This window comes from Anopheles cruzii, chromosome 2 (genome assembly GCF_943734635.1).
Source record: "Anopheles cruzii chromosome 2, idAnoCruzAS_RS32_06, whole genome shotgun sequence".
Taxonomy (NCBI): Eukaryota; Metazoa; Arthropoda; class Insecta; order Diptera; family Culicidae; genus Anopheles; species Anopheles cruzii.
This window is the reverse complement of record NC_069144.1, coordinates 46094605-46117975: the sequence shown is the minus strand read 5'-3', so window position 1 is coordinate 46117975 and position 23371 is coordinate 46094605. Positions and strand designations below refer to the sequence as shown.

At 50.8% G+C, this 23371-nt stretch overlaps 4 protein-coding genes and 2 long non-coding RNA genes across 8 annotated transcripts; 2 read left to right on the top strand and 4 right to left on the bottom strand.

The window, feature by feature from the left end:
• Positions 1 to 500: 500 nt before the first annotated feature.
• LOC128267446 (uncharacterized) lies at positions 501 to 2693 on the top strand. Its single transcript, XM_053004278.1, has 7 exons — positions 501 to 836; positions 922 to 1105; positions 1181 to 1283; positions 1372 to 1578; positions 1649 to 1890; positions 1970 to 2380; positions 2461 to 2693. The coding sequence occupies exons 1-7, from the start codon at positions 567 to 569 to the stop codon at positions 2691 to 2693; spliced, it is 1650 nt and encodes a 549-aa protein (XP_052860238.1). The 5' UTR covers positions 501 to 566.
• Positions 2694 to 3709: 1016 nt separating this feature from the next.
• LOC128279164 (RNA-binding protein FUS) lies at positions 3710 to 7156 on the bottom strand. Its single transcript, XM_053017883.1, has 5 exons — positions 7148 to 7156; positions 5936 to 6351; positions 5599 to 5861; positions 5429 to 5513; positions 3710 to 4277 (listed from the first exon to the last, which is right to left on the bottom strand). Exons 1-5 carry the CDS (start codon positions 7154 to 7156, stop codon positions 3710 to 3712), a joined length of 1341 nt encoding a protein of 446 aa, XP_052873843.1.
• A 3307-nt stretch (positions 7157 to 10463) lies between these two features.
• On the bottom strand, positions 10464 to 10905 carry LOC128268436 (uncharacterized). The gene is made up of 3 exons (XR_008269143.1): positions 10746 to 10905; positions 10560 to 10683; positions 10464 to 10478 (listed from the first exon to the last, which is right to left on the bottom strand). It is a non-coding gene; the product is annotated as an uncharacterized LOC128268436 (long non-coding RNA).
• Positions 10906 to 14403: 3498 nt separating this feature from the next.
• LOC128268585 (uncharacterized) lies at positions 14404 to 14722 on the bottom strand. The gene is made up of 2 exons (XR_008269159.1): positions 14580 to 14722; positions 14404 to 14517 (listed from the first exon to the last, which is right to left on the bottom strand). It is a non-coding gene; the product is annotated as an uncharacterized LOC128268585 (long non-coding RNA).
• A 1892-nt stretch (positions 14723 to 16614) lies between these two features.
• LOC128279163 (chondroitin sulfate N-acetylgalactosaminyltransferase 1) lies at positions 16615 to 18842 on the bottom strand. The gene is made up of 3 exons (XM_053017882.1): positions 17607 to 18842; positions 17299 to 17447; positions 16615 to 17235 (listed from the first exon to the last, which is right to left on the bottom strand). The coding sequence occupies exons 1-3, from the start codon at positions 18826 to 18828 to the stop codon at positions 16615 to 16617; spliced, it is 1992 nt and encodes a 663-aa protein (XP_052873842.1). The 5' UTR covers positions 18829 to 18842.
• Positions 18843 to 19436: 594 nt separating this feature from the next.
• Positions 19437 to 22631, top strand: LOC128269276 (synaptobrevin). Of its 3 annotated transcripts, none has more exons than XM_053006692.1 (4): positions 19437 to 19525; positions 20133 to 20209; positions 20437 to 20729; positions 22358 to 22631. In XM_053006692.1, exons 2-4 carry the CDS (start codon positions 20178 to 20180, stop codon positions 22447 to 22449), a joined length of 417 nt encoding a protein of 138 aa, XP_052862652.1. In that variant the 5' UTR covers positions 19437 to 19525; positions 20133 to 20177; the 3' UTR covers positions 22450 to 22631. The 3 variants fall into 3 exon arrangements, with proteins under 3 accessions (XP_052862652.1, XP_052862651.1, XP_052862653.1); XM_053006691.1 differs by having other exon boundaries at positions 20404 to 20729; XM_053006693.1 differs by lacking the exon at positions 22358 to 22631 and adding an exon at positions 21279 to 22349 and having other exon boundaries at positions 20404 to 20729.
• The last annotated feature ends 740 nt before the right edge of the window (positions 22632 to 23371 follow it).

Genomic DNA, 23371 nt, shown 5'->3' with positions numbered 1-23371 from the left:
AATGTCACCAAAGTCGAACCCGTGGACACTTTCTGACAAAAGGAGTAGCCAAAAGGACACTCCAAGGAGAGTGGTGTACCACCGGCGATGATCCATTTTAAACTGACACGCCGAAACTGGTTCAAGTTTGCGTATAATGCGCCCCTGCCCATTCTGGATCCGCCAATTTTCGGATGTAATGATTCGGAACCGCGCCAACTAAATGAGGCAACAGATCAAAGCTTCTAGACCCGTCGAGAGAATTTCAAGAACCCAGTTTGCTTGCCGTCAAGTTCCCGATCAAAAGCTGGATAATGGACGGAATCAAGTGTCCCAGCTTAGTGTTTCGACTCCAACCAATACTCTTACCATCCGCACAGCTATTCCACCACGCGGAAAGAAAGGTCTTATCATCGATTCCGAAACGCTCCAAAAGGCGACGTCACGACGTGAAATTTTTCTCTTTTTCCCTTATCGATAACAGGTGGAACGAGCGCAAGCCCAGCGCGCTATCGGAGACTATCGCTCTGATAAACTCTGTGTACTTTCGGTGACGTCCAATCGACCTGTTCTGGTGTGTTGGGCTAATGAGCGTCGGCAAGCCATCGAATGCTAGCGGATCGTACTCCAGCGTCAGTAGGCCACGGGACCGACAACAGTCCGTGCACACGACAATGTTAGCCGTGGACGACGCAATGGCACGAGATAAAACGGGCTACAGTTTGATAAAGTCGCGCTCGAAGCCGCTAGTTTTCGTACAATCGCTGGTGTCGAACCGGTTCATACGAAAGTACGGTGTGGCTAGTCTGGTGCTACTCATCATCCTCGGTGTGCTCTACCACCGGCGCGTAGTGTTTGTGAGTATGGCTATGAAGGACTGACGACTCTTCCGCAGCAGGCTGCGGATTAAACACACCAAAGTTTTGTTCTCCACCACACCAGCAACAGTACATCTACCAGACGCTTCCCCTGTACCAGCGGTCGGTTTCGTTTGTGTTCGGCGCCAATGGAACCGCCGGGGCCGAATTTGCGCCCCACACCGCCGATCGCTGGCTGCCGATTGGTGATCCGGAGCGAAAGTTTAAAATCTACTCCGCATACTTTGATCCTCGGCTAGAGGTGGTCGGTAAGTAGCGCACTTCGAAGCCACTGCGGATGGCATCAAAATAGGCTTCCGTTTTTCATGGCCATCGCTTCGCAGAATCGTACCTCGTTCCGGATGGGTATCTGCCGTTTGGCAGTGTGCGCGTGTTTGCCATTCTGCCGCTCGAAATCCGCAAGTCGGATGTATTCTGCAACTTCAGGTATGTGGTGTGTCCCCGCTCGCCCCAAGCGGCGGCGGTAATTACCCAAGAAGCCGATAACACTCACCGCACCGCACCCTTCCGATAGATCCGATAACACGTATCAGGCCCAGCATCGGGCCGATCAAGTGGTGCCCGTCCACGAACACTGGGACATGGAGTACGCCGCGAGCTACGTGATTTGCAAGCTGGCCGGAAGTGTGAGCAAACGGGAGGCGCGCCTACCGGATGAGGTGGCCATAAGCTATCTGCCGGAGCCGAGCATGCGCGAAGCGACCGCCTTCGTTCGGATACAGTGAGCAGGTTTTTGGGGGGGCTTCGCGTTTGGGATAACGTTGCCTGACGCCGAACTCGGTTACCAACAGGTACTCCCGGCCGGATATGCTCTTCCGATCGTCGGCGCCCCAATCGCTGGCCGTTTGCGTTGGACCTTTGCACCACAACTTTGGGGACGCACTGCGCATGGTGGAGTTCTTCGAATACTATCGTCTGAACGGCGCGGAACGGTTCTACGTTTACAACAAATCGGCTACTCCCGAGGCGAACGCCGTGCTCGAGCACTATCAAGCCGCGGGCCTAGTGGAAGTGTTGGATTGGCACTTTGATGGTAACTTGACGACGGTCCCGGCAGATATCAGGATTATCGTCTAGTTTTTGTAACGGATTTCGTTCCACCGCACACACAGGGTACCAGTTTGAGCAGGATCTACGGTACGAGGCCATCTTCGTGGCGCTGAACGAATGCTTCTTCCGTGCCACGGTCACCGGTGGCTTCCGCTATACCGCCATCGTCGACTTTGACGAGCTGCTGTTTCCGGCGGGCAATGGCACCGATAACGAAACGCTGCTCGAGTACCTGCAGTCGAAGGACCGATACGATGTGCACTCGTTCAACTTTCAATGTGTATTTTTCTACGACATTTACCGGCCCGATTACGCGACCGTACCGCGCTGGGCAAACAACAGTTACCTTTACACACAGGTCCGCACCGTGCGGACCAAAAACCCACTGCTGCACCACAACCGCAGCAAGTACGTGATGAAGGGACGCAATGTGCTCGAGGCCGGCAATCACTTCGTCTGGCACGCAGTCCGAGGCAAGTGGCCAACACACACACATGAAGCGGCTGATTGGGGAGACCAATTTCAAATATTATCACACTGCGTCCTCCCGTAGATACCCACGAGTACCAGGTGCCGGAAAGCGAAGGTCTGCTGCTGCACTACCGTGACGGCAACCTGGGCTACGACTACGAGGTACACGTCATCGATGATCGCGTCCGGAGGCGCTTCGGTCAGCAGCTTTGGCGTACGGTCAACGAGCGCTGTGGGCTCATATTCCCCGGCCCGGACGGCGCCGGTGTTTGCCCGCTGGGTGAAGACTACAATAAATCGTCTCGCACCGTTTAGTTCGATAGGTCGGATTACTCTTTACTCGTATAAATTAGCTGTCGCTTAGTTTGCTAAATCGGAGGAGGAAGATTGGCCCTTATAGTATAGTTCCGTATAGCGCTCCTAATGATCCCCACAAACAGCGGTGTTCCACAAACCGCTTGGCCGCTGCTGGTGATGGTGGTGGGGAGAACCTGAGATTTGCGATGTGTGTGTCCGTGTTCCGTTCGCCGTTGTCGCGTCGTGGTTAAGCCATCGTGGTCATCGTGGTGTGCTCGGTGCTCTCTACACGGTCCGAGCACTCCTGGTTGGTTCCAACTCGAGCCCTGGCTCGCTGGACTTGGCAACGGTGCTGCCGCTGCTGGGTTCCGGTGCGCTACCGGCGTGTGCCGCATCGCCCTCGCCTATGGCCGCCGTCGACGGTATTCGGTTACTGCCGTCCGCCTCGTTATCGGCATCGTCCCGGTCCATCAGATAGCTCGTGTCGCCCACATACGACGGTCGCGCCGGCCGTCCACCATAGGCAGTGCTAGCAGAGGGGAGAGTAACGAGGCCCTGCTTTTAATGGTTAGGAAATTTGGCCAGTTCTAACGCTACGGGGAAAGGAAACTACAGAAGCAACAAGCATCACTAGTATACCGGTCGGGCGTTCTGGGGTCGTTTACTCTCTCTGCTGCCTCCGCGTCATTGCTGCTGGGTTAACTTAGAAGAACGCAGTTGAGACGTATCAGTTCGGAACTTTGAAACACTTCCTATCGCATAACCTGCACCGGAAATGGTCCAGGTTGTCCAGGGGTTTTAGGGTATGCTAGTGAGGTCGGGTGCGATTGGTGGATTGCTGCCGCATAATTCTACTATTTCTTTTAGGGTCGTATGGTGTGTTTGCGTGTATGGAAAGAGTGCAATTCATCCTATCCCTGGGTGTTATCCTGCGAGAACCTTCACAAGGATCAATCTCCTGAACCTCCTGAATCGGGGTGTATAATACAAGTTACCCACACTGTGTAGGTTCTGTACAACGAAGCGAAGGACACTCACCTCTGCTGCCGATGATCTGTTTCCCGGTTTCCCTGGTGTTCGGACCCTCGGTTACCACCGTATTCGTTCGTCGGGCTGCCGGCACCGCCGGGATGGTGACCCGGTCGGGGGTCCTTGTTACCACCGTACGAACCTCCGGCACTTGCTGCGCCACCGTAATGTTGGTTCTGATCGGTGCTGATCGGTCCTGTGCCACCACTACCACCACCACCACCTAAGTAGTTCCAGGTTCCGGGGGCCGACGAAGGCCGCTGACCGGCGTAGGGTGCCGATCCACCGCTACCGTGGTGGTAGCCATTTTGTGGTGCTGGTGACTGCTCCGGGTATCGATTGCGGCAGCCGTTCGAATCCGTTGGCTGCCGGCTGTAGTCCGGTCGATCGGGACTGTGCGGCTGCTGCTCCGGTCGGTATCCCTGTTGACTACCTTCACTGGCACCGTAGCCAGTATGGACAGATGATGATGCCGCCGATGCCGTTTGGGAGTGGTAGGATGGATGGCCGTATGCGGATGAGGGTGACGATTGTGATGATGATGATGACGGGGAGGAAGAGGTGGTGGGACGACTTGCAAAATAATAACCACGTCCAGAATTATCAAAACCAGATACTCCTCTGCGGACCGGGGTGAGGACGGGGACGAGTATTAAAATGTTGCTCAGTACCTTTGCTGCTGCGGCCGCGCGCTGAACACAAATGGCGCGATGGCGGTGGGGTTAGAGTGCGGATTGCCAGTTGAAAGCAGTGAATGGTATTAGTTCTTAAAGCAGTGTGCAAACTACAGTGGTGCGTCCTAAGATGTGCTGCAATCTACGCGGTGCACGGTGCTACGGTTGCAACAGACGGCCTGACCATTCTCCAGTAGCACGGGAAGTCAACGGTGGTTGTACAAAAGTCCTTTGCTTTGCCCTAGACGATCGTCAATTCCCTATAGTATCGTCCGTCAGAGATAGATGATCGATGGTAACGAGGTAATTTGACGTTGTAACGGGAACGGGTGGGTCATAAATCTGCACTGTCAGGTTCCTGTGAACATGTCCTCCGGACGCTCCCACTGAGATGATGGTGAGTTATTTATCGACGGAACACTGGTGCTCGTGGTTACGGGGTGCGTTTCCTTGTGCACCACAAACACACCATCTCAACCCGGTCCTCCCGGTGGATGCCGAATGCAAGTGTACAGACCTGTCTGTGGGTTTCCACAGCAATGTTCCAATCTTCATCAAATCTCACTCTCCGTATGCGGTCTACTGGGAAACACGGTTGTTCTTTATTTGCAGTTTACGGACCTAGGTAACTATCTGGTTTCGTTGTAGCCGTTGCTGTTGGTGGCGGTAGATACTTTGTGGGATTTTATTGTTTTGTTTTTCGACACAACTAAAGCAAAGCGTTTCATCGGTAGCAAAGTAGCAAAGAGGTTAATGGGCATTTGGGGGAATCACATGCGAAAGAAAGCCTGTTTTAGCAACAATGTTAAAGCTGCTATTTACATCTATTAGCTGGGCCGGGGCCTGCATCTGCACGCCACTACAGAGTTTACAAGCGTAGGAAGCGTAGGGTTCGATTAAGGATTTAAAGCAAGCGTTAATGGTAAAACGACTGCTGCAAGCTGCTGGGCCTGCTGAGCGGGACCGAGGAGCGGTCCAGTTCGGCGAAAACACCGGTCGCTCTTCTAGTAGTAGTAAGAGTAGTGGTTGTAAGGAGGAGCATAGTAGTACCTGTACGTTTCGTCCCACGGCCGGAAGTTCTTCTGGTCGTAGTAACCCCGGTTGCCCATTCGATCATCGTAGTAGCCGTTGCGATCTAATTCAAAGGTACGACAAAGGTGAGAGAGACAATAACACACTGTGGTAACACTGCTCTTTCTATCCATCTTTCCAGGGCTTACCTCGATTGTGCATATTGTAGCCACTGCTGGATCCGCCCCGCTGCATCATGTAGTACTCGTACTGGGGATCCAAGTTGTCGTAGCCGTTGCCCCGGTAACCGTAGCCGCGCATCATCATGTCGGGATAGTACGGCATCCTGCTGCTGCTGCTGCTGCCGCTACCACCGCCGTCCGGGTATCCGTATCCGGTTCTCATCGCCATCGCCGGGTACCCACCGTAACCGCGGTCATCCGGACGGTGCATGTAACGATCGTAGTCGTAGCTGGACGACGACCCACATAAGCTGTGTAAAACTGTGTGCTTCGTTCTGCCGCCTGTCAGCGCACGTCCACTTACCCGCCCATGTACGCCGGCGGCTGTCGGTTGCTGGCCGGGCCGCCGTACGCTTGCTGCGACGGATAGCTCGGCTCGTAGCCTTCCGGGCGGTAGTACCAGTTGCGATCGTCCAGAATCGAACCCATCCCGCTGTAGAACCCGGTAACGCCGTTTGCCGTCGGTCGGCCGTAGCCCACGGTACGCATGTCCCGTTCGTAGCCCGGTCCACAGTTCGAGCAACGCCCCCGGGCGGCACCGTACTCATCCCGGGCGCTCCGGTACAGGCTTCCGAAGGACAGGGGTTCCGACGATGCCGGCAACGAGGGGGAGCCACCGATCAGCTTACCGGTCGCCGTCGTCACGGTACTTTCACCGGCCAGATTGGCACGGGCCGATTGCGCCACCAGCAGCGCCAGTGTCCAGGCGACCAAACGAATCTACAGAAGGCCGGGAGCGGTCGTTCATAAAAAATGTGAAAATGATGTATGCGCGACTACGCGTGCTATGCTCTAATCGGGCAAATTAAATGTCCTCCCCGTGACCACACTGTTCCTTCTCCTATTGTCCGCTGACAGACTCTGCTCGCAGCAGCAGCATCAGCGGCATCAGCGGCGCGCTGTGTGTTTGGCAATCAAAAGTGGATCTTTGCATGGGTAATAAAGCGTAACATTGCGCGCGGGGCGGCAGCAGCAACTGGCAAAAAACTAGATGGCCGCCACCTGTCTGAGCCACCAGGAAAAAGCCTATTACGCGCGAGCTCTCGGGAGTACAACCCCGGGCTAGGGCAGTTTTGGGCCAGTGCCAGTGCTATTAGGTGGCATAGTTTAGAACGTCCATTTTGGGGCGATTGTGTTTTTGGACCCAAACAAAAGCGGTTGGGAAATCACGTATTGTACGGTCCAAATTTTGACCCCATTTGGGGTGGTTTTCGGTAACTATGCAAATCAGCCTCCGACTGACCTTGCTCGTTATGTCACGCAGTAAAGACTTCGCGCTTCTGGCTTTTGGTAGCAGTTAAGGGTTTTTACGTGGTTTACTACGCTATTAAATTGGATTGAACAGAAGATGGCTTGCGGAACTTCCCTCACCAAAGGGGAACACTCAGAAAACCTGTTTGGGACACTGCACACTGCCTGATTTGGAACTAGAACTGATCACACATGGTGGTGTGCAAAACACCCGAAGATTGGTCATACAGTTCTCCAAAACATTGAAAGCTGTTTGGAGGCTTACCTGCTGCATGGTGGTGGATTAAACTGGAACGGTGTCACTACGAAATCGGAAGTAGAATCTATTCGCTGTTCAATTTCTGTTACAACCACGAACTACTGTCCGATCTGCGCCGCTCCACACGGGTACACTGCATTAATCCTGGCCCGGGGTTTAGATTAAGCACTATTTCGGTTCGCTTCTTTCACAAAACTTTTGTCTCGTATTAGTTCACTTCCACTGCACCTTCGAGATTCCTGGTGGGGATTCCTTCTTCAACACAATCTCACTTGCGCACTTCACTCGACTGGCTTCTGGCTGCCTTCTGGGGCTTGGCGTTTATGAAATCACGGCACGGACTGGGGGGCTCAGCTTCGTTTGCTTGCCCGCTAGCAGAAGAGGTCCATCACAGCCGACGGTTGACGGTGGAATCGAGCTAGAACTTTCGTGATGGAACCATTTTATATAATAGTTCCCGCTTAATTCGAGCCGTCCACAGGTGGGTGCTTTTCCGATCGTCGCGTGCCAATTGGTGGCCGCAAGAGGGGGTGCCGCGGGCTTCATTGTTGTCGCTTACACCGGCGCTCTTCGCTAGTGCATTCTCGCGTAGAGTGTAATCATCCCGGCCCGAGAGAGACCCGGCCCGAGGTTAGTGCTGCCGAGAGCATACTTTTTACACCACCATAGACCACGGGGAGGGGAGCCCGCGGCCGCACCCGCTCTCTCCCATAATTAGCTTCACACATCACCCGGGGCACCAGACGGGGCGACGTCGGAAAATAGTTCATCGGCATTGTCCCGTGCCTCGGCGCGTTGCCAGATTTTGGGGGGTGGAATGCGGATAACAACTACGACCGGACCCGGGAGGAGGTAAGGTAGGTAATATTGTCACAAGTTCAGCGCCGGGTTCTGCGCAGGGACGCGTGAAAACTCACACGACGGAGCGTCGTACGTCGCGGTGGAATTAGGCACCCGGCGTACGCGCGGCCAGGCCAGCAGCATTAGCATTTTCCGTCTCTCTGTACTCTGGGTAGATTGTTGATTTTGCATGACGCTCAGAGTACCCCGAGTTTTGTCCCCTTGTGCGCGGTGGGCACCGGGAACAGGAGAGTATAGGGAACAGAGTCCGCGTGCGCAGGGGCGTAGGTTTGTACCGGAGGCGGAAGTTCAGCGAAGCGCAGCGGATCTGCGTTGCGGTTGTTGAACTGAGAGCTCTGATCCCCCGGGTTTTCCGGGCTTCCGGGCGGGCGGATTGGAGTGTTGCGTTTGTCATATTTCATATGCCGATTCTGTGCAGATATCATAAATCGTTTGTCCCGCGGCCCCCTGATGCCAAGATGTGGCGGGTGGTGATGGGTCAATAACTGCGGTTCGGGGGAGCTATTAAAATTATATGTTCCTGATGGAGGTTATTCGGAAGATCGGTTTGGCGAACAGGGTGCGGCCACCGCAGGAGGAGATCACATTTACGGGCCGCTGCCTGGTGGAGGCCACCTGTGTGATAGAGCTGTCCATTGTAGTGCTTCTCCTTAAGACCCTCGACCTGTATCCTGTGAGCCTGGAAATAAATTCCAAACATTTTCTCTTAAACCGCAAAAGTTGTCGTTAGAATTTTCTTCATTTCCGCTGGAATTGGAAATAAATTGGTCACCGAAAGAAATGGCGGAGGAAAGTAAGGTAAGACTCGAACGAAAGAAAATCATTGCCGAAAATATCGTTTGGCCGTATCATGCAATAGCAGTACGCAATTTTATACCTTGTTTTCTTGGTAATTAATTTTATTCCGATAGTTATTAATTGAATATTTTATTCGGATCGGTTCGTTTATTTTGGTAACAGACGGTGTCGACATTCGCCCGCTCTCGGTCGGTGAAAGAATCTTTCGGCCCAAATCCGGGCGATTTTGCGACCACGATTGTAACAGGAATTCATGTCAGAGGTAGAGGTAGAAAATTGGCCCCGATTAGAGGGGAAGTGATCAATATCGCCGAACACCGTCCATTTCTTTCGCTCCACAGCGTTCATATCGCATCGTAGGACGCTGCCGATCGGAGCCGATTAGAGGTGTGCGTTATCTCCGGGCACCATCCGTCCCTCTCGATCACAAACGGATCGGCGATCCGTCATTTGCGAGGGAAACGTGCGTTATCACCGCACCCTTTCAGTCACACTGTCGCAGAAACCTGTAAAATGGACGGTTGTTGTTGTTTGTTGTTTATCACGAACCTGATGACTATTAATTCATCATTCTAGTAGCTGTATTCGATTGATCTAGCAACCTATGACATCGCCGTAAAAGGAGACAGTTTTGACCATCCAAACATAAGAAAAATAACCGTCAGAAGTAATTGAAATCACACTTCAGCGGCTTTAAGGTGTAAGTATATTTAACTCAGTGAAAGCAATTAGATAAATATACTGTCCTAATTTTGTTGGCTTAACATCTTCGCTCTTCGCGATATTGTCTTGCCGCACTGTATATGCGTATTTGAGGCCACAAAAAATGGTAAAGGCACTTGATGGATTCCGAAAAGCGGTTTCGGAACCGTTAGAATTTTCCGTTTGTGCTGTCTCATATCTGGCAGATCTTCCAGTCACCACTCCAGTCATCCTTTGTGCGTGCTCAACAACTTAGCAAACAATGAGCCCTTGGTGCACACACACAAACACCGGTGTCTTTAAACCCCCAACCGGCATTGGCACGGTACGACGGGCGACAAGATTAACACCTTGGTTTACCGGGTAGTTTTCGCGAAAACACCGAAAAGCGAAAACAATTACGCGTGTAATGAATTCTCAGGGCTCCAAACGGGCCGGTGCCGGGTGCCACGGGTGGTCTGCTCCGCGCGATGCTTGCAGATTGCAGATTAATGTCGCGCATTGCGTTTGCAAGTTCGTCGCCGGCCATCGTTTAAGTCTCTTCGACCGGTCGGAGGGCGATGTTTTCGTCCGCAAATGGCGGCCGGCACAGCTAGGACCGAAACCTCAAAATGGCGCTCAGGCCGAGTTCCCAGTACCTTGAAATCGAATGACCCTTGAAAAAAGCGCCACGAGGTGGATGTATTTGGCTGTGATGTGATAACCTTCATGAATTTGCGTTCCGTTTCGGTCCGCCCGTCTGCCGGCGGTCAGTAGCACCGCGAGAGGCACGCCGAGGCCCATTAGTAGCTTGTTTCGCATTTAATTTGGTTACAGTAGCAGAACGGAAACAAAGGAATCGCCGCCTGGTTCCGAAACGGTGATTTGAATGGTGCCAAAAACCACAATCTGTCGGTGTGACCCCAGCAACAACAATGCCTTCCGTTCGGGTTTCGTTACATGCGTTACAGATGTTTTCCGATGAGCAAAAGGGATTCTAAAACGGTTACAGCGTCTATTAGCTTCTAATATTTCGCGCAAAGTTTTCTCAGTTTTTCCAAAGACAAAAACAACACACCGCATTTGCGTTTTGTGCTGTAAACTGTGCGCTGTGGTGCTAATTTATTAAATCATATTCGCCGTAGTCATTTTTCCGTTGTCAATTCGTTGGTTCGGTCGGGCTTCGCCTTGGGTCGTGATTCCTGCGCCAAAAAGGATGTTTGTCAGTCGAGCGATCTCAATCGGGATTTATAAGACGACTCACCTAGGAACTAAGAATTTCTTTCACCTTGTCCGTGTTGACATTAGCCACATCAGCGGCACTGGCTACGGCGATGACGGCCATCAGGACCACGGCGACGAAAGTTGAATAGAAAGCCATGTTTTACTGTTCTTCACTTGTTGCTATAGACACACCAAATGTCGGATGAACGGAAGAAGGCCCCCGAGTGTGTATTTATACCTCACCGGGATCGAGGCGACAACAAACCAACGACATAAAACAATATTTTTCGTTCAATCAATAAACAACGCCCGTCACGATGCGGCATCGGTCGAGAATCGTTAAAACAGTAATGGTAATGATGGGTGTAATAAAGGGTGAGGAATTTACGATTAGCTTTTACATTTGGCTATGAAACAGAAACGGCTGAAATTGTTTCGGTTCATAAACATTTACTTGAAAGGTTGATTCTTTAAATTTATGTATGAAATACAATTTTGGTTGCAGAAAATTGCGAAATATGAAAAACTTATTTTCAAAGTGGTACGTCTTCAATCAAACGGTACGTTATTCTAAAAGCTCATTTCCATCCCGGCTATCGGTTAATAAGCAGAATAGTCGTTTTTGGGGTTAGGAAAACCCACACGTCGTGCAAGAGAAGCTAATGTACCCAAAACGAGTGACTGTTCGATGCGGATTTTGGTCTGGCGCCATCATCGGCCGCCGTATGGATGAATGTAGAAGGAGCCGCCGCAACCGTCGAAGACGCAACTCCGAGCAATGTAGGCTAAATGGTTCTTGAATTGGCAAAATTGAAGCTGAGAACTTTGCCGACATTTGCTTTCAACAGGACGACGCTTTCTGCCATACAGCCACGATGGCAACGATCGGTTGTTTGCGCCACATCTTCGGAAAGCGAATAATCAACAGAAAAGGTGTTGTGTATTGGCCTCCGAGAAGTTGCGATTTGACAACATTAGACTAGTATCTTTGGGCTGTGGTGAAAGAAAAATGTTACCCGAGCAAACCAGCAACCATTCACGACCTCAAGACCCAAATTAAAACTGCTATTGCCGAGATAGGACCAGATACAGTCGAAAATGTACTCAAAATAGGTCGACCGAATGGCCTACTGCCAAGTCAATTGTGGTGGATATTTAACCAAAATTGTTTTTCATAAAAATAAATAAGAATCAACCATTTGAATAAATGTTCAAGCCGTTTCTGTTATAAAACCAAATAAATCAAAGAAGGCTTGTTTGGACACATCCCAAGGAGCAACTATGTCCGATACAGAGTCCGTTGGACGGTCCATCGGACACTCTCGGACAGTCCTTTGGACGGTCCGAAAGACGGCAAAATTAAGCAGCTTTGCAGTCCTTTGGACCGTCCAACGGACTATGCTCGGGACTGCAAAACGGCCTATTGTCAAAAAAGCTCATTTTATAGCTACAAAAGCTCATTATGGCAAAGCTTTGTTAAAATTATAGCTCATTTCAAATATTTAAATCTATTATAGCAAAAGCCAGTAAAATTATTTTTCATAATTTATTTATTTATTTGTTTTAAAAATACAAACTTAGTTACGTTACCCAGCGACGAACGCACAATCGCCGGGTTTACAATATTACTAACTATTACTACGCACGCATTGCTTTACAATCTATTGGTTACAAACACCAAAAAGTGGATATTCTTCCAAACGATGTGCGAGGCGCGTTAAAAGAACAAACAACCAGTTGTGACTATGAACTTTTGACAGTTGCGTGATGCACGTTACGAAAATACGCGGCACGGCGAATGAATGAGAAACGAGGCAAATGGACACCCGGTAAGCGGCTTACGAAGTGGCCACTGGTCATCTGGTAAACTGCGTGCGTACCTCTTCCACGTTCGATCCGATCGCTCGTGTGAACCACCTCGTTCATCAGAAACTGGTACAGAATGGTCGTCTTGTTGGCGTTGTCCAGTCCCACCATGACAAGCTTGTGTTCTAAAACGAAACATAAAGTAAATAAACATTAGCGCTACAACGAGAAATTGGAACATCAAACGAAAACCATTTTACGGTTGGCCATTTCAGTTTAATGTTATGTTTGACGATCAGTGAATCCATGTGGCCCACAAACGACGATCAGTGTCGCTAAAAAACCAGATTAAACAAACTATAATTGCTTGCTGGCGGCATTTGTTTTGGGGTATTTGTCACGGGTTACGAACACCGCGTTTTGGCGTTAACCCACTATCAGTGCTCAAAACAGGTCCTCTTCGTCGCTAACGACCTCACAGCAAAGGGCCCACACAGTGAGCTGCAACATTACCACTGATCCACTGATTCACAATCCACTGAACCGAACTACTGATTGATAGATTATCTCACGCATGACCGTACAATTGCTTTGGCGCAGGAAAGTCTGCAACACCCTCGCCACGCATACCACTTTTCTTGTCATACCTCTTTGTCCAGTTGGTTGGCTGGATTCCCTGGCAGTTGCTGCGCACATCGTTCTCATTCTATTCCAAGTCATCCAGCACTCGTCTAACCTGCAACGAAAAGGATGCTCATTTCACTAAATACATTTCTTTACACCTTACTTACCTTTATAATGTTTGAACTGATTCAAAACATATCGCCGCACACCAAATGCTCGTTCGAAAACCAAATGAATGGCAATACACCATTCATTCATGCCAAAGGGTAAATGCTGAATCGTGTACAGTCGCTGTGTATGTATCTGGCGGCAGCGGGGTTTGGGCGGGTACGCTTGACGGCGTTTTTACTATTTGTCGATGGGCCAAGTACGAAGCTAAAAAAGAACAAGACATCAATCGGTGCACATAACTATAATTGTTGAAACGATTAGTTTGACCCATAACACGGAACAACCAACGAAATAAACGAAACGAACTACACTGACCCGCCGTCGAAGCCACTGCGTAAAATGTTTGGCAAACACACATAACACACATACACACCGGTGCACCGTTCTAATCTAAACAAACAAATCGAATCTGTCAGTTTATTCGCCATAAAATAAGCCTTTTCAAAACGGTGAGCTTTAGCAGGCCGTTTTGCAGTCCGCCGGGACTGCAAATCGACGGCATGCCGTCGATAGCAGGCCGTTTTGCAGTCCTGTCGACGGCATACCGTCGATTTGCTGTCCGCGTCGACGGCACGCCGGCGATTCGAAAGCTCGTGGCTCCTTGGGATATCACCTATCATTGGGCCTCCATTTTAACGATTCTCAACCGGTGCCGCGTCGCGACGCGCAAGATTGTTTGCGTCCGCGTCGTGACGTCCGCGTCGGGTTCAAAGAATGCTGGAACCTTAAGTAACTGTTTGTTGGGCAAAACAATCTTCGGAAACCCCTCTGAATACCGGCAAAGTGGAAACTGGGAGTTGGGCCAACCCCAGTTATCGAATTTGTCTTCCTGGCAGCCAAATGGTTTTCTATACTAAACTGGCTGTTCCCGGCGATCGTCGCCACGCCTCATTTCATCCTCAATTTTCGACTATCCAGCGTTTCAGTGCATCGGGCTTCCCGGTGACGTATCCGATCGGTTTCCCTTCCCGCTTCCCGTTGGATAAATGTCAAAACTCGACCAGTTGAATTTGGCTCAAATTGCTTGAAAACAACGCTTACAGCATAAATTATTTAAAGATTTCTCAATTTTTCTAAAGATAAAACCGCGTTCGTGCTTTGTGTTGCAAATTGTGCGCTGTGATGCTAATTTATTAAATCATAGTCGCCGTAGCCATTTTTTCCGTTGTCATTCCGTTGGTTCGGTCGCACTTCGCTTTGGTTTGTGATTCCTGCGCCAAATAAGATGCTTTTTAATCGAACGATCTAAATCAGGATTTATACGACGACTCACCTAGGCACCAATAAGCTTGTCCGTTTTGACCGACGCCAAATCAATGGCACTTGCTACGGCGATTACAGCCATCAGGACCGCGGCGACGAAAGTTGAATAGAAGGCCATGTTTTACTGTTCTTCACTTGTTGCTATAGACACACCAAATGTCGGATGAACGGAAGAAGGCTCCCGAGTGTGTATTTATACCTCACTGGCACCGGGGTGACAACAAACCAACGACATAAAACAATATTTTTCGTTCAATCAATAAACAACGCCCGTCACGATGCGCCACCGGTCGAGAATCGTTAAAATGGAGGCCCAGTAACTTTTATGACTACTAAGACACCTACCTTCCGTCTGGGAAGACATCGCATCGCGGCGCTTCGTGACATCGCAGTAAACATCGACAAGAATATGGTCATCACAATCGAAAGTAGGGACGCCGTGGAAATGTATTTTTAATAGTTTCATATTTTGCACATCCCCATTGCGCCGAGGAGGAGACGCAGCCGCCGGTGGCTCCTGGCCACACACTACGAGCTCTTCATCTAGAGTTTTCTTCGAATTAATGCATCCAAATGCATGCGGGATTCTCTTACTAATTACCTTGTTTCTAATGGCTATATTTTGTTTTTGCGTCCAAAGAATGACGGAACCTTGAGCAACTGTTAGTTGGGCAAAACAACCTTTGGGCAACCCTCTGAATACCGGCAAAGGGGAAACTGGGAGTTGGGCCAACCCGCTGGGCTATCGGATTTGTCTTCCAAATGGCAGCCAAATGGTTTTCTATTCTAAATTACGGGCATGCGGTCCAAGTGCTCATGCTTTCAGGGTCTGATTTTCTCTAGGCGCTTCTCCACTGGGTCAGAGGCCATTTTTTATGGTCGAATTTTTCCACAAACGACCATCCATTTCACTTTTCCACACAGATAATGCGGCGTGGCGGACCGTGGCGCGCACGCTAATCACCGGAACGAAGAACACACCGCAGTTATCTCACCGGCGGAGATCGGCATGCATTCCATCCATCGCCGTGGGGCCAGGAGGGGCCCATATTAGCTCACTGAGCACACTAATAATCGTGTGCGTTTGGTTGTGTCCTGCCACCGACCTGCCGGTTCCTCTACGCAATGCTCTACTTTTGCGGCTCCTTAACCGCTTCCGGTCCACTTTTCATTTATATCTCTGGAACCACATCGGAACGGTAGCGATTGATCGCCAGCGAGCAACAAGCTCGGAGCCACGCATGGCCACTTCGCAGGTCCGGCAAAGCATTTATGTTCACCTACTGCTAACCCACACGGCCAACACGGCTTGACATAAACAGTTAAACCTGTTGCGCGCGGCCTTAGCGATCCGATTTGGTCCGTCCGTGGATGATGCACCCTGCGCGTCCATAATTGTGTAGTATTGGCTGAGTTGGCTAAATAAACGAGAAATATTTTATTATTAATCAACATGTGTCACGATCGACACGTATTCGGTTGTTGGAGTTTCGGTTCGGCTTAAACACTATTAAAGAGCAGAAACTTGTGTCCTCCCATTCAAGGCTAACGGTTGGAAATGTTTTCTTTGGAGGACTCGACACACATTCGGTGTCAGTGTCGGGGCTGCAGCAATTAGCATCCACCACGTTCCGGATGTCCGGAGTTCTATTTACACAATGGCGCATAGCGCTTAATTTCGCTCTCGAATGGGTCACGTGACCCGTTGCACTACATACTAGAAGCACCTGAGGAGCTATACCGTAAATGGCAATATGTATTTATGTACAAAACATCCAAAACCTTTTGGGTGACATCCGCAAAATCTATGGCTAACGAAACATCTCGCGAGCTTTGAGCTGACGACCGTGAACACAAAATTGCGCATCGGAACGCGCTTTGTAGGTACTCTCCACGGAAGAGGGATATGCGGTGCGATAAGGTGTAGCTCCCGGATACCCAACCCAGGGGCCCGATCCTTAAAACGGAACAGGAAGGAGAGTCCTCAGTCGAACCTACTAGAACTCAATCTTCCAAATGCTCTCCTGTTGCTGGACCACGAAGGATCAGGTGGACCGTTTGCTCTCGCTCGCCGCTATCGCCACACCGGCTGGCTCCAGCTTGCCACCGGACGCTTGCCTCCCGCTAGCCTCCCGCTGCGAACTGACGCTTCGGCTGGTGCCATTGTTTCGACTTGCGGTGCCATTGCTGTGGTGCTGTGCCGTCCACTGCCCGGTCTTCGCGAAAGACGGCTCGTTGGCCGCAATGTCGTCCCGGAACGCCAGGAAACCGAGCTGCGCGTGGGACGCCTCGTTGAGGGCCCGCGACCGGATGCAGGCCCGGTACTGGTCGAGCGACAGCTTCTGGGAGCCCCCGCCGGTGCACACCTTCGGGTGCCAGATGTGGAAGATGCCCGGATCGGTCGCCCGAATCACCTTGATGTGCGATCGGACGTACTTCCGGTACAGCATCACATCTTCACCGCCCCACCCGACGATCTCCTCGTCGAAGCCACGGACGCGCAGAAAGTCGGACCGATACTGGCACGTCATGCCGTAGCCAAAGTCCCGCCAGAAGCCCGAATCCTTCGAGATGAGCAACTGGTCCGTCTCCGGCGGTAGCTCCTTTCCCTGCAACGTGTACACCACGTGCGGATTATACAGACTAAACACCACCGGATAGTACACCTGCGTACGGGACAAGATGCGATTAGATGCGTTAGCGACTACCGCGGCCTTTCCCGGCGCTACCTTTTTGTTCGGCTTGGCATTCCAGCGGCATCGGTCGAGGAATTTGGCGCTAAACACGATATCCACGTCGCACATAAACAGCAGAATATCGTTGTTCCGGTCCGCCTGGCTGCCCCACACGTTTTCGGCCCCCACGCGGAGCGCTTTGGCTAGCGAGAGAGAGAGAGAGAGAGAGAGAGAGAGAGAGAGAGAGAGAGAGAGAGAGAGAGAGAGAGAGAGAGAGAGAGAGAGAGAGAGAGAGAGAGAGAGACAGAGCAAATAAGAGAACCTCAGCTCGGGGCCGTTCAACTCGAGAACTAAAGACTTACCCCTGGAGAAGGTTTCGTTGAGCGCAAGCAGCTTCAGGTTGGAGCTTGTCCCCCCACTGTTTCTCATGCCAATGACCCGGCTCATGATGGTTCGGGCCTCCGCCAGTCCGTCGTCACCGAAGTAAACCACCGTCAGGTGAACGCACTTGTCGTGCTTCAGCGCAATCTTTACGTACTTGTCCATAAAGCTCTGGAACGCCGCGATGCGCCCGGACAGAGGCAGGACGATGTAGATTAGTTCCTTGTCCTGGGGTCGCTGAGGATACGCATCGAGCTGGACCGTCTGTAGCGGCGCATACGGTCGCATAACGATCAGCTTCGTCGTCCCGTGGTGCTGTCCTAGCTGCTGCTGCTGCTGCTGCTGCTGCTGCTGTTGGTGCTCCTTGGCCTTTCCCGGCTCCCTGGTGCGGAAATACAGTTCGTACTGAGTGCCCGTCGTCGGATCGGTACGATAAATGCCCTCACTGAAGTCGTCCAGTGTGTAGCGCTGTGAGGACGCACTAATATTGCGGTTGAGCGTCTCCAGGGCTTTATTCAGGGCACCGAGCAGATCTTTCCGCTTGAACCCGATCGGTTTCTCCACCACACGCTTTCCGAGCCCGAGCTCGATCGGGTAGACACGGTTGAAGGTGAAGTGATTGAAAGGGATCAGCTCGTACTCGTTGTTTAGCGGCTGCCCGTGCAGGATCTCCGCCGATCCAACCTGGCGCCGAATGAACGTGGAACAATCGTGCACCATTTGAGGTGCCGGCGGCGGCACCGCACCACCGTTGCTACCGTTCCCCGACGGAACCGCCAACGCCGACGACGAGGGCACCGAGAAAGATCCGTCCACGATTAGCGGCATTCCACCGGTTCCGCTAATACCATTTTTTAGCTGCAAAATTTGCAGTTTCAGCATCTTGATTTCCTCCGTCAGCTTCGCTACCTCCTTGAGGTTTTCTTCTTCGCGTTGCTGCAGCATCTGCAGATAGCCGTTCTCCTGAGCCGGTGGCACGAAGGAATCGATGGCCATCGGCCGAGGATCCCGAACGCCGACGTAATCACCATCACCATTCCCTGTACCGGCACCCGAACCGGTGGCAATGGTAGAACTATTTTCCTTTACGGCCAATCCCCCGAGACCGCACCGGGTCAGGGCCAGCAGGGAAATCAGTGTGATGGAGGATATCACCAGAAGAAGCCGCGCCAGTAACTTGGACGACCCGATCATCCGCAACATTCTCGCTGTGGTCGCGGGGGGTAGCCGAACGCGAACACGTTTGAGCCGTTGTCTGGTTCTTCAGAAGAAAAAAGCCCCAAAAGCCGACAACAACACCGACCGATATCGACTACAAGAGTTTGATAAAGCGCCTTCTGGAACTAGAAAGTGCTTTGTCCGCTTCAACCAATCGAGTTTCGGAATTGGAGCGACTGCTGCAAATACGAGGGAGTGTCCAGCCCGCTCCATCCGTTGTTGCCACGGCAGCCGTCCAGCCGGAGGAACTGTTGCCTGTAAAAAATAAGGAAAACCGTCAACTATTAGAAAACCTGTGGGGTCGGAGTGTGTGGGATCGGAGAGTAAATAAAAACCCCTGTTGCCGCGTAAAAGCCAAACGAAAAAAGAAGTCTGAATTGTCTGAATGTTTGTCTGAAGTCAATAATGAGCCAAGAGCGGTCAAAACATTTCCAAAGAAACGGAAGATTTCCAACGAACAATTCAAACATAGCTCAAGCTTTTCGCGCTGCGCTGGAAGCTTAAACGCGACGCTCCGCGTCTCTGACAATTGCAGCTTGCTCGAATCGAGCACTACTTTTGACGTTTCACGGTGAACTGCACACTCGAGCACCGCACAAATTAGTCATTCGATCATCGTTCGGGTCGTCGCCGCGTAGTTTATTAAAATCACGGTGTAACCAAAACCGCAACAAGAAACAAGGTACAGCTTCTCGATCCGATCGTAGTACACATTGTTTTCGGCAATTACCCCCCGTGTGTCGAGAGTGCCCCGCATTATTGCCGATGCAATTTCGAAAGCCCCGTCCGGGTGCGATGGTGCCAGCCAGCCAATATGTCTTCCAGCTAAGTTTCGTGTAATTACGAACCTTCTGGGCCCTTCTGGCTCAACGGGCCCAACGGGCATTTTGCGTACGTCTTAACCGAATCCCCGGTGGAAACAGCTGCGAACTGTGACGTTCCGGACAACCGGACGGAACAGAAAGTGCAACAAGTGATGAGGTCACACAATGGTGTCGTTTGTTTTGCATTCTTTTTTTTTGCGCTGCTCGGTGTGTATCGGTATCTCATATCAAAACACCGCAATTCGGGCTGATAACGCACAATGCCACTTGGCCATTTATTAGAATGTTGGGCATTCATTCCCAAGGCACGGTCGCGCAGTATGACAACGAATGCGTGCTCAGATACGGGCGCGGAAACCATACGGAACCGGACCTGCGGAGGGGTGTGGTGTTCCATCTTCCTGGGGATGCAATGTAAACAAACCGTAACGATGACGAGTGAGTGTTTCTTTTGTTTCTTTGCAGATAAGCATTTTGAGCCAGGTCTCCTAAAACGCACAGCCCAGCGAAATGTCCAACCCAGAAGCAGGAAACTCCAACGGGTAAGTCACTCCTTCCGGTTCCTCCTAGCGGGCATTTAGTGGGTCGCAAATACTATTAGGCGGTGACCCCTTTGGTAGTGGCACGAATGGTGTATTTTGTTCTTGTGGGACTATAAACAACCAGTATCGTAGTACTAATCCGGCTCCGTATGGCACCTTTTTACTTCCCGTTAACCCCGGCTTTGATTAATCAGTTTTCCTAAATTACCACCTCCGCCAACGGACAGCACGCAGCCGTCGTCGGGTGCCACCGCCAACAACAATGCGGGCAACAATCGGCTGAAGCAAACGCAGGCCCAGGTGGACGAGGTCGTCGGGATAATGCGCGTCAACGTCGAGAAGGTGCTCGAGCGGGACCAGAAGCTCTCGGAGCTGGACCAACGGGCCGATGCGCTGCAGCACGGGGCGTCACAGTTCGAGCAACAGGCCGGCAAGCTGAAGAGAAAACAGTGGTGGGCCAACATGAAAATGATGATCATCATGGGGGTCATCGGAGTTGTGCTGCTAATAATCATCATTCGTAAGTAGAGTTCCGCCGTGTGTGCTGGTGCTGGGCTGCTTATGACTCCGTCCGTGTCGTTTGTCCTGCATCGGACATTGTCCCTTTTTCATGTGCCATTTGTCCGGGGTTTGTGCTGTAAAAAAATGCTTTAATTTGTTTGTCAGGCCGCTGATTAAGTAAGCTTCGCCGGTGTCTGATCGTCTGAATGGACGATAAAATCGCGCTCTGTTCGGAAAAATCAATTCGCACCCAGTTCCCTGACAGTGACGCAAAGGACAAGGACCAAAAGACACGACATAAACCTTCATTATTTGACCAGTTCGTTAAAATTTTAACATAATCCCGTGGACACCGGGACAAGTCTCCTCGTCCCGGCTGACATTGCTGACCCCGCGAGAGAAACACGAATCCCTCGAGAGGAGTGATTTGAATAATTGACGAACCCGGACGGAGGCATAACCGACAGCGCCACCCGAGCCCGTTTTCGAACGGTGTTTCGCACCGTTTCAAACGCACACGACCCCCTTGTTTCATGGAGAAAATTTTATTTACTTTCTTTCGTTTCAGTTTCCATCATTTATTAAAAAGAAACATATAACATTATCACAAAAACGCACACCACCGTGCCCCGTGTGTGGTTGTTCCGATTCAAAGGTTTATTACTTTTCGACGCTTTTATACGTTTTGAACGTGTGCGCCACGTTTTGTACGCTCGACTAGAAGTCTATGTTCCCCTAGAGAGAGAGAAAGAGGCCACAGAAACCATATGTGAACCTTCCTTCGTCCAAAAACAGCCACGGAATAGCCGTGGCGCTGCCTTAGGTCCCCTTGGTGTACTCTGTATTGCAGAAAGAGAAGCAATTTCACCGACACACTCCGTGTCAATCTATTGTTTTAGATGACATTCTACGCACATTCTATCGTCCCTTAAGACGCGGTTCAAGTGGTTAGAACGCGAGAAAGTAGTTAAGCGACCACCCCATTAGCCCTGGGTCTTCCCGTTGGTTGGTAGAGGAACACACGAAACAAAATGCCGTGTTGCCCCCAATTCACATTATCAATGTTTAAATGTTTATGTCATTGTTACATCGGTGAGCGATAGCAAATAATAATACTTGCAATTTATACAACGCAACAAAACACGTCCTTATTGAATATACAAACGTTCATAAAACATTAGTGTCGCACGTCGCGGGATTGGGTTGGTTTGAAGACCATACGGTTAAGCTTCATTGAAAAAGCGGAATCCGAAAAGCGTCGACAAGCGAGGATTAGTTTAAGAAAAGCGTTTTGTATATATCTATGCGCATCGTCATCAGTATCATCATCACCATCCATTGTGTTGTGACACATTTATTCGTATCTACGGAGGGGAATCATTATAGCGCCACGGTGTCCCAGTACAGCCCGCATTTCGCTTCAAGGACTGTTAAAAGCCTATCCACATTGGACCGATTGGATTAGTGGGTTCTTCATCTCCCCCGCCGGGTGGTTGATGTGTTCGTTGATCCATATTTATTACGTGCGCCCCTCCGCTGGCTAAGCGGGGGGTTCTAGCCGCCGGCGAAGAGGTGTACCTGGTTCCACATGAATACTCTAATGGCAAACCGCTTCTTTGCTTCTTTCCACAAACGCCACGCACGCAGTGTGGCTCGTGCCGGGATCATCGTCTAGCCCTGCACCGGCACCCGCCGTCACGGAGGCCCCACACACGGACGCAACGGAACCGCCGCTCTGAATGCTTCGCCATTAAAGATCAATGTCGCACGATGAAAGGACAAATTGCAAATCGGAACTGTCTCGGTACTGTTGCGTTCGCTTGAATGTTGGTACAACGTAAAACATAATATATCTTCCCGCTGCGGGAACCAGAAAGCCGGCCCGTAAAACCGACAATAGTGAGAATTAAAATAAATCAAACATGAGAGGAATATGAATTGGTCAAAAAGTATGTGTTTTTAATTTCTTGAGTTCATCCGAAATCCGAATTTTAGTTCGTCCGCATTTTTTCGCTGCAAAAATTCGTTTCACGTTGAAATGTGGATACGAAAAGTTCGCTTAGCTGGTCTCGGATTCCATTTTTATGCTTCATCTAGGTTGGTCGACGCGAGGCCCTAGATACCCTCGGGGTCTTGCGGCTCGCCGTTTGTTAAGTCACCACAATCTGGCACTACTTTCATTTCGCCAGCAAGCGCACTGCACCAGCACGAGTTCGCTCGTTGACAAAGGACATTTAAGCTTTACCCGTTTGGTGAGGAGAGGCCAGCCTGCCACTTCTTGCGGGGCGTGCTCCTACGATATTCCCGGTAATAGTTTCAGCCCCCCGGCACACTGCACACAGTAAATTGTGCTCCAGCACAGATTGTATAGCGTAAGCTGATGGTGATGGTGGTACACGGAACGCTCAACGCCATTTTGGGCAGAACAATCAAAAACCACTCACTCACGCACGGCGCAGCACGCGGCAGCATTCCATTAGCGTTTAATTGTGGGCAGCCTTTTGTCTGCACCTTCTGATGGGGCAGAGGAAACTTTAAGCAAAGCCCACATTAACATTCCCGACCCGTGTGGCCGACCTCTCTCACACGATGCTTTATTGGCCCATAGAACGTATCTATCTAAACACACACGTGTGTGTGCGTGTGCCGTTCTAGGGAACG

Bases quoted from the DNA above. Each gene is read 5' to 3' on its own strand.
- LOC128279163 (XM_053017882.1), bottom strand. From the start codon at position 18,828: ATGTTGCGGATGATCGGGTCGTCCAAGTTACTGGCGCGGCTTCTTCTG. The intron at 17,448-17,606 runs GTAAGTCTTTAG...CTCTCTCGCTAG, and splicing joins CAACGAAACCTTCTCCAGGG to CCAAAGCGCTCCGCGTGGGG. The intron at 17,236-17,298 runs GTAGCGCCGGGA...TCCCGTACGCAG, and splicing joins ATGCCAAGCCGAACAAAAAG to GTGTACTATCCGGTGGTGTT.
- LOC128267446 (XM_053004278.1), top strand. From the start codon at position 567: ATGAGCGTCGGCAAGCCATCGAATGCTAGCGGATCGTACTCCAGCGTC. The intron at 1,106-1,180 runs GTAAGTAGCGCA...ATCGCTTCGCAG, and splicing joins TCCTCGGCTAGAGGTGGTCG to AATCGTACCTCGTTCCGGAT. The intron at 1,284-1,371 runs GTATGTGGTGTG...CCCTTCCGATAG, and splicing joins GATGTATTCTGCAACTTCAG to ATCCGATAACACGTATCAGG.
- LOC128269276 (XM_053006691.1), top strand. From the start codon at position 20,178: ATGTCCAACCCAGAAGCAGGAAACTCCAACGG. The intron at 20,210-20,403 runs GTAAGTCACTCC...TTGATTAATCAG, and splicing joins GAAGCAGGAAACTCCAACGG to TTTTCCTAAATTACCACCTC. The intron at 20,730-22,357 runs GTAAGTAGAGTT...CCACGCACGCAG, and splicing joins GCTGCTAATAATCATCATTC to TGTGGCTCGTGCCGGGATCA.
- LOC128279164 (XM_053017883.1), bottom strand. The intron at 5,862-5,935 runs GTAAGTGGACGT...GTCGTCGTCCAG, and splicing joins CCGCCGGCGTACATGGGCGG to CTACGACTACGATCGTTACA. The intron at 5,514-5,598 runs GTAAGCCCTGGA...CCTTTGAATTAG, and splicing joins CTACAATATGCACAATCGAG to ATCGCAACGGCTACTACGAT.